We start from the raw sequence: 18,721 nt of genomic DNA, 5'->3' as shown, positions 1-18,721 counted from the left end.
TCCCTACGAATCATTCGGCCATCCTGCCATGCATCCTTCATAGCCTATGGCCATACTCTTACTAACCCAACCGCCAGTCAACGAAGTCACCACCACAACCACCACCCCCACCGACACCGTAGCTCTCGCTGTCACCGCGGCAGCCTTTACCGTCACCATTATTGTCGTCCTAGCCCTCGCTTCACTCAGTGGCGTTATCGCCGTTTGGCTCAAAGCACTGTTTACTTCCATATACTGCTGCCCGCTTCTCAGCCGTTTCCCGTACTACTGCCACCGCTACAGCTATTCGTTATACGCACAAGCCAAAGTTTTTCATTTGCCATCTCATCAGTGTTGTGATTTAATTCAGTCTAAAAGGAAGCTCTACAACAACGACAACAGTAGGCGACCGCACAAACATCTTACCAACCAAACAATTGGAGGCAAACATTGAACCATCTAAACTCTGGTCGTCACTGAAATCTTGCGCTGTAACTGTATTGCGAATGAACTGCGAGTGTGTGTGTGTGGGTGTGAGTTTACGAAGCAACAGCAACAGCACAATGGAATAAAAATCAAACCTAACGAAACCCATCTAAATGCCCATCAGCAATGAATTTTTCTTAACTTGGCCCAAAGGAGTTTTTGATTTGTGTGCTTCTCATTCGTTTTTACTAACATTGCTGTTGGTTTTGCAGTTGTTGTTTCAGTTTTTCAAATATTTTGGTTTTGTTTTGTTTTGCTTTGCCCTGCTTTGCTCTATATACGACATCGGTGTCGTAGTCGAAGTCGTCGACGGCATCATCATCGTCATCGCCAACCTCATCGATTTGCTTTGCTTTAGTTTCTTCCGCTCACCTCTTAGTTTATATTTTTTTTGTCTTTTTTTTGCGTTCTTGTTTTCCATATCGCCTTCGGTGCAATTCTCTGGTGTGTCTTCATCTAGTTATATTTATATGTGAATACCTTTAATACTTGTTGTTGTTGCTGCTATTGGTGGCCTATGCTTGGGTAGAGTTGCTCGTGGCGCTGTTGCATCGGGGCAGTGGGAGTTGCAATATATTAGACGATATGCACAGAGGAAATTGAAGAAGAGAAGGAAAAGTTTCATTATATTCTAGCGAAATCGCTTAGAAGTTATATTATATGAATATTACTACATACATATTCCTCCACACATACATACATACTGCAGGACATGCTCCCATACATATCTACAGAAGTACATACGAGTACATGTACAAAGTCGTACTCATGGACGAGTTGTGAGCGTGCAATATGGCAAGATTGTTTGCCCTGCATGCGGCGAATGATTTACTGGTTTTGTTTTTCTAAAGCAATACAGTGTAGCAAAATGTATGAAATGATGAATACAATTTTTGAGAAATTTTATATACTTTAGATCTTACATACCTAAGTTCTGCTATCTGGGCATAGGTATTTTCGTAAATATCTAAACAAAATAGGGAACTCGGAAACCAGTGAATGCATCTACGGAGGTGCACCTTGTCACGGTGCGGAGGTGCAGATCAAACGTTCTTCTAATGTGAGAGATAGAAATTAGATCGGAAAGCTGTTGTCCCTTCAGGAGAGACAACATCATCGAAAAAATGATAGAAAGCGCAGAAAATTTGCAACTTATTGTACATAGAGCGAAATCATGTCCGCCAAAAACTTGACATGGACAAAGATGCTTAACCGTCATGCTAACCTTAGCCTACCTATGTAATTAGAAGATGAGCCGATAGTATGACGATGCTGGCACCAAACTGGCGACCTGGACACAGGGAGAGCAGAAGAGGCAGTCTTTATCAGAACGCCTATATGGATCTTCTCTGTCATCGAAGAAATGCTGCCTTAGTTCCGGGGCAGAGGAAACAACCAGGAGAGGAAGAGGAGGTATTGTTTTAGTGGCACGCCACTCAACGCAGCAGACGTCGGTCACTGTAAGTGCGAAGACGTTTTACACCCTACCTCACCGCCACAAAACAAAAAGATCCAAAAGTTGAGTTCGCTGCGGTTACACAAAATGAAACATTTTTGAAAAAATCAGTGTGTTTCGTGTTGATAATCCTTTTGCAAAATGATGCCGACTGTGTTAACTAAGCGAAATATACAAGTTGCTTTGATTTCTGAGCTTCGGGCTATTCTAAATCTGCAGCTTTTGAATCTTTTTCAAACAGTTCCTGTCCGCTAAGAAAAAACCTTTACTTAATTGCTCAGAAATAAATATTTATAAAGTTTTTGTAAAAGGTGTATCCTAATCGGTATAGCTGTTTCCGAGAAACCTCCTTTACGTCTTAACAAACATAAGTGCGACTTTGAAAAGATTGAAAATTTTCAATTCGTTTAAAATGCTGAAAGTTTATAGCATCCTAATGATGAAAAATTTTATTTGAATAAAGTTGTTTTTCTCTATAGTCAAGGCCTTTTTAATGAAGTTCTCTCCATGAGAAAGTTCTTCTCAATATGTTAAGGTATTCCCACTTTTCCTATATATTACAGAGACTCTATAGCAAATGACCGCACAGCCGAGTAGTACGATTTGATTTTTTCGATTGGCCCTTGGCAATACTGACATGAAAAAGCAACTCATTCTCATCTGCCGTTCAAAGGCGGCATAAAACTGTTGCTCTTTCCATTTGTGGAATTACTTCGAGACGCACACCATAAATAGGACGAGGAGCTCGGCCAGACCTATAATATATAATAAAAAAAATAAAAAATATTGACTAACTCATTTCTAATATCTTTACGAGTACGCGCTTCTCAAACAATCTCATTGGGTCTAGTGTAGGCAGTTAAGTACTTCTAAAGGGCCCCTTTTCTTCCTCCTTTAGACTAACTGCCTATTACGTTACATCCTGATTGACATGATTTATTTACACTAAAGAGATACCCACGGATTCCTTTAAAGGGTTAGGGGTAGGCAGAGACCTAAAAAAATTATGATTTTCAGTAATTTTTTTTTTGCTAGTTAATTGCTTTATTTTACAAAAATAAAAACGTAGCATTAACACATCTCGTTTCGACTTGACTTTAGCAAAATTTCAAAAAAAAAAATAACAATAATTGTAAAAGTTATCGCTGTTTGTTTGGAGCCCGTTTCGCCAGAAGTCCCTTGCAGGGTTCATCACAAGTCTTTGGAGATTCATCTAAAATCAATCAGACAAGAGAAATTAGTTTTTAATAGAAAATATTGTGCCTGAACGATTTTTTTTTTAATTAACAATGGCGGCCTCGAAATTTTTGACAAAAAAAATACTACGGTCAGGCACGAGTTTTTTATGTTTTTCAAAAGCAGTATAAATTTTATTGAAATCTACCAAGTGGTTTTTAAGTTAAAGTGATCACTAGTTCAAAAAACATAATTTTGAGAAAAACGCATTTAAAGTTTTAAGTTCCCGCTCCATAATTCGAATAACTCGAAAAATATTTGTCAAATTCACACAATATTTTAAAGATATTATACTTTAAAAAAATGCAAAACAAACCAATTTTTTGAAAATTCTGACTACCCCTAACCCCTTAAAATTGTTGCTAGTTAAAACGTTCTTTCAGTAACTCTTAGGCTTCTCTGCGTCAAAAGTTACTAAATATCTGTACTTCAAATTGTATTAAAAAATGTATTTAACCCATTTAAGCGCATGCTTAATCCACTGCTCATCGCCTTTCAGTGTGCGCACTCCCCCGTTGACCCCTCTGGCGATAATTTCTCAGTGCAGTTTTTCTGTTTCAACGACAACGAGACGATGCCGCTGCCGTCGCCAACGCCTTGCCTCACTCCTGCACTATGAACTTGATGTTTTGATTATTGTGGGAGGACAAAACGATATTTCATAAGAACATCAAGCTGCAAGCGTCGAACAGCGAAGTTAGGAGTCGGAAGCAGTGCAACAAATATACACATACGACCAGACACATACCCAACTGGAAAGTATATTCTTAATGTAGCAATAGGCTCTATTATATGTTTGTTTTTTTTTAATAAAAAAAGTTATTGACATTGATAACTTCTTATAAAGAGCGCTATTAATACTTTGATATAAAGTTAATTTTTGTTCAAAGATGCAACTTTTTTGTGCAATCATTGCGGCTGGTCGGGATTTGTTTCAGTTATTTGCTCTGTTTATGTGCGACTTGTGGGAGTAATAAATATGTATTTAGTAACTTTTACCGAATAGCTTCAGATTGAAAATAATGATAATTTAAAGAATTGGCTGAGAATAAAATGAGACAGTCTGCGAAATAGGCCAGGTGAGATTCACTCTATGCATTTATTACTGTATTAATTTCAGTTATTGAAAGTTGTTTCTTTTTGGTCCCAGGGAGTATATATACACAGCTTTTGTCCGCTCAAGAGTAGCTTATTTGAAAACTTTTGAATTTTTTAATTAATTGATTTTTTTTTTTATAAAAAACAAAAATGCGTATATATCAAAATAATAACGAAAATAGAAAAATATTATATTACATGTGAGCCAATAAACTACTTAAAACTAGATATATTAGATTGGCTTTGGCTTTGCATCTGTTTTAACAATTCGAAAGCAGTAAAATTATCGCTGGCAAATCACTTTAAGTTTCGAATTGTATTCAAAGCCGTTTCATTTGAGAAAATTTCATTAGATTCTTCGGTAATACTCTCAGTGCTAGTACTTAGATCGTCAATAGTTTCTTTGCTTTCATCGGTAAACAAAACGGTAAACTCGACATCTAAGTTTTCTGTTCATGTCAACTCAAATAACGAAGTCAGCGTTGCTAGCGGCAAGTCATCTTCGGGCAGTTAACATATTTCTATTATTGTTAAGCCCTGCTTTTTGGAAATAGTTTTTTATGGTTTCCATTTGCACCTTTGCCCAAGCTTCTTTTACGAAAGGTAATGTCTGAGACATTTATAATTTTTTTAGTCAAGCCAGTCCCCAAACTTACCAAGCTATGCTTAACTTAACTTATATATACATATATATATATATATATATATATATATATAATTATAATTTCTTTTAAATCCGGAAGGAAAAAGACATTTTTATATTTTACGGTCCTCTTTGGGATTCTCTTTCTACGCAGACAAGATTTCCAATTGGGTAGTAAAATTTTACATACATATGCATTTTTCTATGTATATGCTTTTGCATTTAAGATACGAAAATACATCCTGACTTGAGTTATTTCAAACAAATCCGCTTGTAGGTACTTTTCATACATTTGTTTTATCTCTCACCTCTCCCTGCCATGATATTATACTTTCATTCTGCCGCTGCTGGCTTTTGCTGCTATTTAAGCGTATTGGTACGCGTGTGCTTGAGTGCTTGTAAGATTGTGTGCAAATGTACATTTGTATGTACATATATGGGGAATTCTTACGCTGCTGCGGTCTCGGCTTTGGCTTCAGCTGAACCGAGGCAAAGCACAAAACCTCTGAGGGCGGTTTAAAATTGAGATAAGGTTTATGCCTGAAAAACTTTTTCTACGTACAGTAAGGCACAGACGTTTGCATACACTCCCACACGCACACACATGCTAATGTGAGTATGCATATGCAATATCTTTTAAACACAAACACAAACATATACTCATAGTCAAACACAAGCATACGGAGGAAAGGGTAGTTTTCTCCTATTTTTTTTTTAATTTTTATTTTTTGACTTGAAGCGCCATGAGTGAGGTATGAGCGGGCAGCTACGAGTATAAGGATACGGACGAAATACGCCGCCGTAGGGACTATACTCACACAGCCAGAGGCAGCAATGTGAGAGTTTGTGATGCTGTTATGCCAGATTACTTGCTAGTAATTGAACAGGCGCTGCTTGCCGCTCCAACTACTCCAACTCCAGCTACAGTTTCGATTCAGATTTTGTCTCGACTTCGACTCTAATACTGGCTCTTCCACTATAGCACTAGCTTTACGAGCTTTTAGCATATGACATTTGTATATAAGTGTACTTTTGGAGTGGTAATAGTTCAGCTGTGGTTGCATTGTTATTATGTATGTAAGTTATACTTGTGTATGTGTTATCTTGTTCGCCATAAGAGGCCGCCAAGTAGTGGCTTACTGAGAATTTTGTTACCACATTAGCTTTTGTGTATTTCCTTGTGTATTCCAGCATGTATCTTCGTGCATGCACATGTGTGCTCCTCTATGCATTGCACTAATTCCGGCTTAAGCGCCTGCAGGAAATTCGAGCTTTTCACATTTTTCGTCACGATGCTGCGGAGAATCAAGCCAGAAGAGGAAGAAGAATTGAGATTAATTCGACGCTTGGATTTGCTTGGCAAAACAAAATTCAGCTGGCTGCCTTTGCCTGCAGCAAAAGTGAGGATATCAAAAACAGCAGTAACTGCGCTATCTTCATAGTAGCAGCAGCAGCATGCTGATGTAACTGCTCCAGATTTCGTACAGTACAACCATTTTGGTATTTTAGTTGCGCGAGTGTCCTCTTGTTGGCGCGCATCTCATTTCACTAAGCGCTGTTGTTTTGCCACTATTCATCATTTTCTAACTTCAGTGTCTGATCGCTCCATTAGTTTAAGGTTTTACCGGGGAAAACGGAAAATGAGAAAATACTTCGGAGGATTAAGGCCACAATTCCTACTCCTTATTTGCTACTGTAAAAGTATTAACCTTTCTTAGAGGTGTGACTGCCATTCAGTGGGCTCGGGCTCGGTAACCAGAAATTGGTCGGAAAAAGCAATAGAGACATTTAAGTAAAATATGTAGTAAGTGCTATATAGTAGGCAGTAAGGTAAAGGTAAAGATTCGCTAAGGGTAAAACTCCAGCGAAATACTTTACAATCTGTGCAGCGCACCTGCGCTCTCAAAGTGGCTTCTTCATACAGAAGCAGCAGTCTTAGTGATCAGCGGAGCCAACCATATAGATCTTCTAGTACAAGAGCGCAAAGGGAGGTGGGAGGCAATAATCTCAGGAATTCGCGGACCATGCTTCTCCGATCTTAGAATTCAAACGCTCACACTTTGGCAAACAAGATGGAACTCTGAACAGTAGGGTAGATGAGCAGCGGGACTAATACCCGATTTAAAAAGTGGACGGGAAGAAAGCACGGTGAAGTTAGCTATTACCTAACACAGTTTTTATTAGAAATTACCATAACCAACAAATTATGTAGTGAAGGTTCGATAGAAAAAGTTGTTTCTGATAGCGGTCGCCCCTCGACAGGCAATGGCTAACCTTCGAGAGTATTTCCGCCATGATAAAGCTTCTCATAAAAAAAATGGAAAAATAAGAGGAGGTTTGGCTGAGCAAATACCTAAGAATGAGCAAATACCGGCATGTACTGGGACAACCAGGAAGAATAAGGTAAAGATTAAAACCTTTGTTCACACAAAAAGAACTTCACTTTTCAGTTGCCTACTCTGTTGGAGGCAAACTTGAGATTTAAATAATTTCAATATTTATGTTTTTCTGATAAATGCATGTGGCAACACTATTCGATATTATTTTCGATAAAAAGCTAACTATTCCCAGGAAACATATGTATTTATGAAAAACGCATCTAAACATGAAACTTTACAGAAAATTGCCTTTTGGAAAATGGCTCTAAAATTCCGCACGCATACGAAACCTGTTGATGCACCAAAATAGTTTGCCCTAAATTTTTTTCAAACTGCGCAAAAACACAATAACTTTTGCTAAATTGAACATTTAAAATATGCACTAAATCTTTTCTTTTGTGTACATATAGTTGCGGAAAATATTGTCCTTTTCATTTGTTGGTTTATTACGGGCATTCTAAGCATTCCGGCAGCATTCTATTCGACCGGCAGACAACAAACGACGTTTATCGTGCCATGCGGCAGTGTATCACAAACAAGCCTTTTTCGCTTTCTGCTGCTTATACATACATATAGACTTACAGATATATATGTGTATGTGTATGTTCATATTTTGCTTTGGCTACACACACATACACACACACTTAAAAGTAAACGCATGCAATCTTTGACGTACAACAACAACTGCAATTCGCTTGAAGCCATTTGTTACAGTTTTCTTTTGACTTTGGCAAAGTTTTTCGCCTGATTTCCGTAACTAAATTTTGTGGGTTGCCTTCGAGTTTTGGGGAGCCTATTTCTGCTAATATATATTTTTTGTTTATTTCGGTCTTGTTGATGGGACAAATTCCACTTATGAAAAAAGCAAATATCACTATGAATGTGCAAGGCATATGTATGTGCGTATGTATGTATGCATGTATGTACATATATTCAAATATAAATAATTGAAGGATGCAAGTGTTCATATTCTTCTATGTTTACGACAATAAATAACAGTCTGGTAATGTTGTAAATCTGTTGTTTGTCTGTTCAAGTACCTGCAAATTGCTTTAGAGTTCCTTTTAATTAAGGTTCAATAGTTAAATGCTCTCTTTTAATGCAAGTCTACACATTTCTTTGGTAAGTTACCATAATATTGCTATGAATATGTTTTTTATATAAATGTCAGTTTTCCGAAATTTTTAGGTCAAAATGAATTGTTTAAAATCGTGCTGATCTAGGCTAGATTGCGTTCGACGGCATACTATAAATATTTTTACAGCGATTGCTCTGCGACCAAGTAGGCCAATTATGTTGTCCGACATAAAAGAAGCTCCCTCATTCCATAACATATTCTTCTTCTTGATTGGCGCGGTAGGCGCTTATGCGATTTTGACTAAGTTAAAAAAACACTGAGTGTAGCAAAATCCATCCCCTCCTGGTCTTTCCAGCGCATTCCATAACTACTCATCTCTAAACCCTTTGTACAAAATGTCATCTGGTCTGCTCTGCTCTCCGAAGAAATGGTTTCCAAAAATCTGGCTTGCATTCCCTGAAATTCAGAATACTTGCATTTAATCCAACGATCGTTGATTCGTTTCAATATCATAACACATTCGTAGACGCATTGCCTACCATGGAAATGTTCCATAAGTCGTAGCAATTTGATGGTTTTTACAACAAATTTAGCATTCTCGGCACAACACGTATATCAACTCGTTCCATACCCAAAACTTCGTGCACCCCTGCGAGCGAGACACCAAATTATTTTTTTTATTTTGCGCAAATGGTTTAAAACTGTTTCAAGATCGATCTTTAGCTCCTGGGCGATGCAACGACCAACTTCGGTTATTTCCGTGATTTTATCGACATTTTCGACATTATTGGCATTTTCTTTAACATCAAAACTGCCTGAACGGAATCGACGAAATCAAAATTGCACGTAATTAGATGTTACAGTAACGGCACCATAAACACCCTGCACAATTTCAGCGGGCTGGCTTGCATTTTCGCCTTTGTCAAAGTAAAAAAACTGTAAAATGTATCGAATTTTCTCTTTGTTAACTTCCATTGTTAACACACTGTAACTCAAAACTGAAAGGAACAAGCAAAAAACGGAAAAAAGAGATTTTTAGCGTGAAATTTAACTTTGACAACGAGCTTCAACTTCAAATTGTTTGATCGATACTTTACGATATATCGATCACTACAGCCAGATGCCGAGAAGAAAATAATGGATTTCTTTTTCCCCTTTTTTGAAGCGGACATCTATTATCATGTTTGGACACGCTTATTCTTCTTTCTTATTGCATCCGACTTTCTTTCTTCCTATAAATGGAGGGACCTACAACTGTACAGCATAGAAGCCGTAGGCCTTACATTTCCTGTCGAGATACCAAAACCTAAAAAAATCTTTTTCTATCGTTTTTATTTATACATAAATAAAGGGTTTTCCAATAACAGGTCTTATTTTGAATAGGATTGCGCTATCGAGAGATGATTAACGATTTTTTATGGTCGGATCAATACCATCCAAGTATTGATCTGGACAACGTTTATTTTCAACAAGACGGTGCTACATGCCACACAAGCAACGAAACAATTGATCTTTTACGGGAAAAGTTTCCGGACCGTGTTATCTCTCAAAGAGGTAATCACAATTGGCCACCGAGATCTTGTGATTTAACACCTTGTGACTTTTTTCTTTGGGGCCACGTGAAAGAGAAGGTCTACGCTAACAGCCCAGGGTCGATTCAAGATCTCAAAGATGAAATTCGTGAGGCTATAGAGGACATAGGGCAGCCACTTTGCTATTCGGTTATGGAAAATTTCATGAAAAGGATATTGTCCTGTAAGCGTGGCCGTGGTGGTCATTTGCCCGATGTTATTTTCATACCTTCCTCTTTATAATGAAATAAACATCCGATCATTTATATTAAAAAGTAGCATTTTTCTTTGAATATCAAAATAACACCTCTTATTGGAAAACCCTTTAGAAACAAAAATTGCGAATAATTTATCATTACCATAAGAATTCTAACAACAACATAACTTTGTAAGAATAAATAAATATTGAGGACAGCACCTTGAATTCCCTCCTTCATCCTACTTTAATTTTATATTTTGAAGCAAATGTGCCACTGTGCCCCTGATTTACATAACTTCAAATGCATATACTCGTATACAAAAGCAAATCAAAAGGAAAAGAAGAAAAGTAAGACGCTCATGCCCTCACATAAATGTAAAACAAATCAAAAGTGCACATGGCGACCCACACTGAAACCTTTGCCGCTCAAAGCAACACACGAAGACCTCGTGAGCGGCAGTAACATATGGCCGGCGGGTGAAAAAATGGAACCCCACCGCTGCTTACTATAACTCACTCAGTGTTGTTGCAACGTTAGCGGCTATGTTGTTGTGACTATGCTTTTTTCTTTTTTTTTTTGTTGGTTTTGGCACCGTGGCATTTCGTTCAGCAGAACCTACGCGCGAATGCCGCAAGGCCGGTGTGTCCCACTACACACCGCGCTGGGAACAAAATAAGTGAGTAAGGGAAAATAAGTGGCGGGATTGTGTGCGTTGAAGGGGAGGTAGCTGAGGGTGGCGCAATTTCAAAAGAAAAGTAAAAGGAAAAAATGCCAAATCGCATGTGAACAGCGCGCCAATCAGTTTCTCAAGTTTTCAGGCAAAAGTTACTAACAAACTTATTGCCGATATGAGATAGTTTATTTGTATGCGCTCGACTTCGATTAAAATGAATATGCAGAACAAATTTACTGCTGTAGGTGGGCGCTTTGTTTTTGGTGAATTTTTAAATATTATTCGTAAATTTTAATACACAAATTTCTCAACTAAAATGAATTCCATTTCCTTTTTGCAGAAAAAAATGCGACATGGACCGCGAACGCGAAAGAGATACAAAATCGCTCGAGCCGCGCGATCTATCATCGACGGGGCGCATCTTTGCCAGGGGCGATATTAAAATAAGGTAAGTCAACAAATAGCAAAATTTTGTGCAAAATCTAAATTCCATTACTCTCCCTCTCTCTCTTCGCTGCACAGCGCTTCACCAACTGTCTCACCGACGATCTCGAATTCTTCCTCGCCCACGCCGACACCGCCCGCAAGTTCATCGGTGCCACCCATTGGGTTGCCGACCAGCGTAGGCGGTGGTGCATCCAGCGCGCCCGGTAGCACTTCCGCCGCTAGCGCCAGTTCCTATTTGCATGCCAATCACAAGCCCATCACCGGCATTCCTTGCGTGGCGGCTGCTTCACGGTATACTGCGCCCGTGCACATCGATGTGGGTGGCACAATTTATACCAGCTCACTAGAAACGCTCACCAAGTATCCAGATTCGAAGTTGGCGAAACTATTCAACGGCACCATACCGATTGTGTTGGACTCGTTGAAGCAGCACTATTTCATTGATCGCGATGGCGGCATGTTCCGACACGTATTGAACTTCATGAGAAACTCAAGACTTTTGATCGCCGAGGATTTTCCCGATCTCGAACTGCTGCTCGAAGAGGCGCGTTACTTTGAAGTGGAACGTAAGTATTAATTTTGAATTACTCATATATAAGTGTATGTACACATGTGGTCACATAATTAAGGCAATTTATTTTTTTACAATGTTTGCAATATTTTTCATGCTAAACTTTTTTCGTTCATTTTTTTATAAAAACATTGTTCATTGTATAACAAAAAACTTTTAAATCAAATACAAAATTGACAAACATTTAACAAATTTCAAAAAATCCTCATCCAAAATGTTCAACTTTCTAATCAGAATCTTAATAAAACTTCTGAGTATGCAGTTTTATAGCCGATTTAATTAAAGTATAATAAGGTATAAGTTGACTACTTTTTTTTTGCACACGATGTTGAGCATTTTCTTCCGTATAAAAGACTGCTTAATATGCATGAAATGAGATAAGCAAAAGCAATTTTTTTTCACTCCCCACCCATTTCCGGGCACGTATTAAAATTGTGATGTGCATGAAAAAATAACTCTTTCTATCTTTTCTCTAAGAAAATGGTCATGTTAGATTGATTTAAAAGCTGGAACAATGTTCTGAAAACAATCCAATTAATTATCATTCTTTAACTCTTAAACTAACTATTTTAAGTTGAATGAGAAATATTTTCTTCACACACAATTTTAATATTGAAGTAAATTTAAATAGACTTTCAAGCAATAGAACGTACAATTTTTCGAGAATGCGTTTGCTAAAACTCCTTTGACAGACTCGCATGTATTCTTGAAAAACCGAGAGAGTGAAATCAAAAACTTCTCGGAAATTTCGTATTCATAAAATATATTAACCTTTTTTTAATTAAACTTTACTACCGAATTTGCAAAATCGCCTGAAATCTATTTGAAATACTTTATTTATTTACACATTTTCTTGTTGCTCTCCATTTTCTCTCTCTCCGCCTTCCGCTTGGCCCCACAGCGATGATCAAGCAACTGGAGAGCATGCGCAAGGATCGTGTGCGCAACGGTAATTATCTGGTGGCACCACCAACACCACCAGCGCGGATCAAAAGCAGTCCACGCACAAATTCTTCGTCAGAATATAATTACGAAGTGGTCGCATTGCATATATCACCCGATCTGGGAGAGCGCATTATGTTGTCCGCGGAGCGTTCACTCCTCGACGAAGTCTTTCCCGAGGCCAATCAGGCCACACAGACCACCCGCAGTGGAGTGTCGTGGAACCAAGGCGACTGGAGACAAATCATACGCTTTCCATTGAACGGCTACTGCAAGTTGAACTCGGTACAGGTGCTGACACGCCTACTTAATGCCGGCTTCACCATCGAGGCGAGCACCGGTGGCGGCGTCGAAGGGCAACAGTTCTCCGAGTATCTGCTGGTGCGTCGGATTCCAATGTGATAGTCCTGTGCTTGGGAATTTATTTACGTTAAAGTAATTGTTTAAATTTTAAGACATTTTAGCGACAAGAATGAAATATTGAATATTTGAAAAACAAAAAAAAACAAAAAACACATAATTACCAACAAAATGAGAAAATTGAAAACAAAGCATAAAAAAAGAAAAAAATGGTAATAAAGGTATAATAATTAAATATGAAAATTAAAATATATTATAAATGTGAAAAATTTTTAAATACAATGATCGCACATCCGTATACAGCACACAAATGAGTTGCATGCGTTTGTGGGTGTGGGTGTGGGTGTGTGTGCAACATGATTGCTAGGAACCTGCAACATGCCATGCAGTTTTAATGAGCTCGTAGTCTATATACATACAACAATACATATGCATATACTCAATGTAACTAAATTAATTGATTAGTGTTTTAAGCTCTTAGAGTTAATTGAAGAGGGAAAAATAAATCGAGGAATTAAATAATTATTAATTTTTGTTCAAATTCTTTTTAGTTTAAAGAAATTTAGTTTAAATAAATATTATATGTTGCATCCACTGATTTGCTTGGCGAATTGATTTACTGTAATTGTACAATTGTTAGCTGGAGAGAAAAAAAAACTTAAATCATAACGAAATTATTTAAAACTCTGCTTGGCTGAAGTTAATTTGTTTTTAAGGAAAATGTTTTTGAACTGAAGTGAATATTTTACAAAGCGAAGTAATAGTGACAGCATTTAACAATAGCCGATAAGCATACATACATACGAATATGTCTGTGTATGTGTGCATTGCATTTTCATTAAACGTTTTATGAATGTAACTTTTGCAGAAAATTAAAAGAAAAAACTAAAGAACAAACAAAATAAATATATTGAAATAAAAAGTCAACGCCCATACATTGCATAGATGAACATACATACATATACATCACATTAGATGTCTTAAAAAGAGGTACTCAATAAATTAATTACAATTAATTACATTAAATGGATATTCTTGCGATTTTATTTAAGTAAGAATGAGTGCGCCGATATGCGAACTATCAAGAGCTGCTAAGTAAGTATGGGCAAAAAAAAAGAAGTGTATTGTTATTGATGGCACAACATCAAGACGCCCTCCACAAATAGGAGAAGGCGCTCGGCCAAACACCCACAAAGGGTATACGCGCCAATTATATATATATACATATATAAGCAAACAAAACAACAACGACAACCCAAATTACGTAAGATGTTCAAAATGACCTCATTTCATTTCCAACCACGAAATCGTTGTGTGAGGGATATTCGAACTCTTACTAAAAACAAAATATCCTCAGGGGTTCGGATTTGTTGGTATTTTTCATTAATTCGTAGCTGCAGCTCTTCAAGGCTATTTACAGGATTACCATAAACTTATATTCTCAAATATCCTCAAAAACGAGATCTGGAGTGTTTAAATCACGTCATCTTGCAGGCCACAACACAGGTCCACCACTTCCTATCCATCTGCGTGGAAAAGTTTGGTGTACGTCTCTCTAAATGGAATCAAGAAATGAGCTGGAGGCCTATGATGCTAGAACCCCATTTGTTGCTTTTGTAAGTCGAAAGGAATGTCGTCCAAAAAATCAATCTGAGTGTTTTGCAGTAAGTTTAGGCAAACAGCGCCCGTTAATCGGTTTGGTAAAATAACAGCACCTAGAAACCTATCGACTGCAATAAACATCCACATGTGTAAAAACCTTTTCTCTAATGTCCAGACTCCATTATTGCATGGGCATTTTATTCGAATTCAACAAAAATAATTTCACAAAACATCAGCGATCTATGATAAGCATATTCAAGTAACAAAGAAGCTAAAAAAATAATATCAGCCATATCTTAAAAGCCGTTACATATGTATTTATTAAAATTTGACTGCTTCTTTTGGTCCAAACTATTTTACCTTGATAAATACTCTACATTATTTTTAACGCCCTGTATTTCAGCAAATTAAATGAAACTGCTTAAGTACAGTTTTTTAATATTAAAACCGTAATTAGAATTTTTAGAAAAATACTAGAAGGTAAGTAAAATATTCCGAATAATAAACGAATTGGACAGTAAATACGATTTCGCCCCATCGCGCGACTTCTTGGGTAAGATATATACAGGGTTGGCCATATTAAACTGACCCATTGAGTAACCCTATAACTTTTTACTGTAATTTGAAATCTAAGGTTTACGTCAACAAGCCAAAGACACTAGGCGCACTTAAGGCCAATATCCGACGGGAAATAGCCGCCATATCGGCCGAGAAGCTGGCCAAAACTATGGAAAACGCCGAAAAACGGGCACATTACGCTATACGAGCTAAGGGCGACCACTTGCGCGATAGATGTAAACGAATCTCCTTGAACTAAATTAAATGTTTTTCACAATGAAACACAAAAAAATGTTTCTTTTTCCATATTTTTTTAATAATCACATGGGTCAGTTTAATATGGCCAACCCTGTAAATGGTGATCAATTTAGAGGTATCTGATTTTAAATTGAAATAAAACAACGAAAATTCAAAATGATTGAGCAATCTTTGTTATTTTTGTATAGAATCATTCATGATATTAATTTTTTAAAGATAATCAAAAGTTGGCCGCAACTGCGCCGTAATGCGGGCATCCGCAAATTCCAATTTTGAATGAATCGCTGGAGGACTTCGGTTGGTATCTCGTGAATAAGACTTTACTAACCCTCACAAATAAAAGTCAAAAGGTGTGATAACGCACGATGTTGTTGGCCAACCCACTGGCCCGAGATGAAAGATAAATTGCTCACCGAAACAACGACGCATTAAAACTATTGTTTAACGCTGTAAGGCTGTAAGACATGTACCGCCGTCTTGTTGGAACCAAGCGTTGTGGAAATCACGGGCTTCAATTTCCAGCATCAAAAAAATCGTTTATCATGGCGCGATAGCGTCCGCCATTCAGTGTTATATTGGCGCCAGCCTCTGAAGAAATATTGTCCGATGATTCTTCTAGCCCATAGGCGGAACCAAACGGTTGATTTCAATAGATGTAATGACTGTTCTTGAATGGCTTCGGGTTGCTCCTCAACCCAAATACGGCAATTTTGCTTTTTGACGTAGCCATTAAGCCAAAAATGGGCTTCAAAGCTGAACACCATAAGTTGGCCTGAGCGTCACAGAGCGTCGATTTTCGTAATAAAGGTGTACGATTTGTAAACGTTGTTCAGGCGTTTCCATGATGCAATTTCAATGAATACTGAAACAAGTTTGACAGTAGTCTCGCCTGATCCGTCAAAAAAACTCTATTGGTAAAAGTACCTCCAATGTGATCACCCTTTATTTCTTTACACCTTTGTAATATGCATAAATTCCGAATATTAAACATTTCGAGCAGATAATAACATTTTTGGGAATAGCTCAACTCCTGCGCAACTTCTCAATACATAAACACGTCATCTCTCAACATAAACATGTGTGTATGTATGTATGTATGTATATTCCGTGAGTTCAAGGTCAATCGGGAACGAGGTTTACGAGTTTTTCATCTTCGTCCAAATTAACAAACCCACAATTAATTTTGTTTAATTGTTTGTTATTTTTCTCTTTTCATAATTTTTATATGCAATCTATAATTTTCCATTTACTTCATTTTAAATCTTCTTCTTCTTTTTACTTCAAATATGTATATGAGTTAACCAAGTACATCATTCAAGTCGTGAGTTAGCTTTTCAACTGACATAAAGAAAGCACAATATAGAAATTTTAAAGTTTTTTTGTAACTATATGGCAACTCCAAATTCTTCGAAAATCTACGCACCTTCACGCGTAGTGTGGTTTGCAAAAAAAAGTCAAGTCAACAGCAACAGAGAATGTTAACATTCTCTGCTGAGACTCAAGAAAATTTGTGGCTTTTTAGCTAAGACAAAAACCATCACACGGAACTCAACATCAATTCGTATAAAGTTGCTCTCTGTTGGAGAATAGTCCGAAGCTATGGGCTGCACACAGGGTGACCCTATTTATGTGACACAAAATTATCGTAATTGGCGACTGCGCGTTTCTGATTCTACCATATTCGGGCAGGTTATGTAATTCACTTCCGAGTGAATTTTAATGAATTTCCTGGCAAAAACCTTTTAAATCTTTTTAGTTTGTGAATTACTATTAAAAACTTGCGTAATGAATTTTAAAATATTTTCGTCTGATGGTGTTACAATTTGCGTAAACTGACCCAACTTCGAATGTGAAAAACGCTTGAATTTTTTTGTATGGGAGAAAAAGCCTAACAGCATTAGCAAAACAAGTTGTCAAAAATCAACGGTATTTTGTGTACAAAAAAATGCATACCCAAAAAAATTCTAAAAATTCTGGTTACATTTTTTTTTTAGTTTTTCGTTAAGTTAATCGATAAAGATAACGAGTCGGTTCCACGACAGTCGGTTCTACGTTACCGAAACGACCCGGATTTATATCCGGCCAAGGACTGTCACTCCAGCAGCATTCACCGTATGTAAGTATGGGGAATGTTTATGCTGCTACAACAACAACAACAACAATAAAGATAACGAGCGGCGAAATGGCATATAGAAGAGGCCTTATAATAGCTAGATCTATGCTCAATTAACCTAGCGAAAAATTTGCATGCGAAAGCAACAACAGAGCTATCGCACAAGATTCGCCACTAGCGAGTATGGTTATTACTCATTAGACTGGTATACCGCACTGCCTTATCGACACATGTAATTTAAGGCAGCTCTATTCCGTGTTGCAAATATACTATATGTTCATTTATACTAATTGCCGTATCTATTCGCCACTTACTAACGGTTGGCGAAAAGAAGAGGCCTATTATATTTACTCATAGTTGAATAATTTTATATTGTGATCTAAAATTAATGGCTTAATAAAATATTCTATCAAATCTTGGCTCTTTTTTTTGTCCAAAACCGAACAGAAGGTTTTTGGCCGAAAATGGTCGAAGCCGAAGCCAAAGCTTGATCGGTCTCTAGTTATATGGTTTTTATTGCCGGATAAACTATATTTTTATAAAAACAATTTTGTTGTCTTTATAATTTCGCCACGGGGTGTATATGAGATGAAATCGTAGGGGTAGAATTTAGATATGCCCCCATTATATGACACTTGATATTCATACCTAAAAGCAAATTTAGTTTTTTTTTTTTAGAGATTGGTAGCATTCCATATTGGCTCACGTCACACAATACTCACCACCTCCTAAGATTCCTAAAGCATCTGAAGCTCAGCCAGGCGGAGCGTCGCATTTGGAAAATAAATGTCTGGCACCCATAAAATTCAGTCAATACTTTATGAAGTGTTAACGGAAAAAGCTTGTTCTGCGTTCCTAAATTATTCAATGCAGACTGCACTCGATCGTAAAGTACTTACAGATTATTCTCACAATGCGTCCGATATGAAGTGTTGAGTAATAAGGCGAGAGGTTGGGCACTCGACCCCGGTGTGCCAATAGTATAAATACTTCATACCACGACCTCGCTGTTTTATGAACCATTTCCCTCATAAAGTTTCATTCATTGGCTAAACTTTTGTACAAATTCATA

The 18,721-nt window shown here is 37.3% G+C and overlaps 1 protein-coding gene across 2 annotated transcripts in view; it reads left to right on the top strand.

Moving 5' to 3' along the window:
* The window catches only part of LOC129245936 (BTB/POZ domain-containing protein Tiwaz), a 142,983-nt gene extending 128,854 nt beyond the window's left edge, over positions 1–14,129 (top strand). For both annotated transcript variants that reach the window (XM_054884383.1, XM_054884384.1), the window contains 3 exons: positions 11,139–11,246; positions 11,321–11,811; positions 12,718–14,129. In XM_054884383.1, the coding sequence (XP_054740358.1) occupies positions 11,139–11,246; positions 11,321–11,811; positions 12,718–13,160 (1,042 nt within the window). In that variant the 3' untranslated portion in view covers positions 13,161–14,129. The remainder of the gene's footprint in view (positions 1–11,138; positions 11,247–11,320; positions 11,812–12,717) is intronic.
* The last annotated feature ends 4,592 nt before the right edge of the window (positions 14,130–18,721 follow it).

Source organism: Anastrepha obliqua, chromosome 4 (genome assembly GCF_027943255.1).
Source record: "Anastrepha obliqua isolate idAnaObli1 chromosome 4, idAnaObli1_1.0, whole genome shotgun sequence".
NCBI lineage: Eukaryota > Metazoa > Arthropoda > Insecta > Diptera > Tephritidae > Anastrepha > Anastrepha obliqua.
This window is presented reverse-complemented; position numbering and strand designations above follow the sequence as displayed.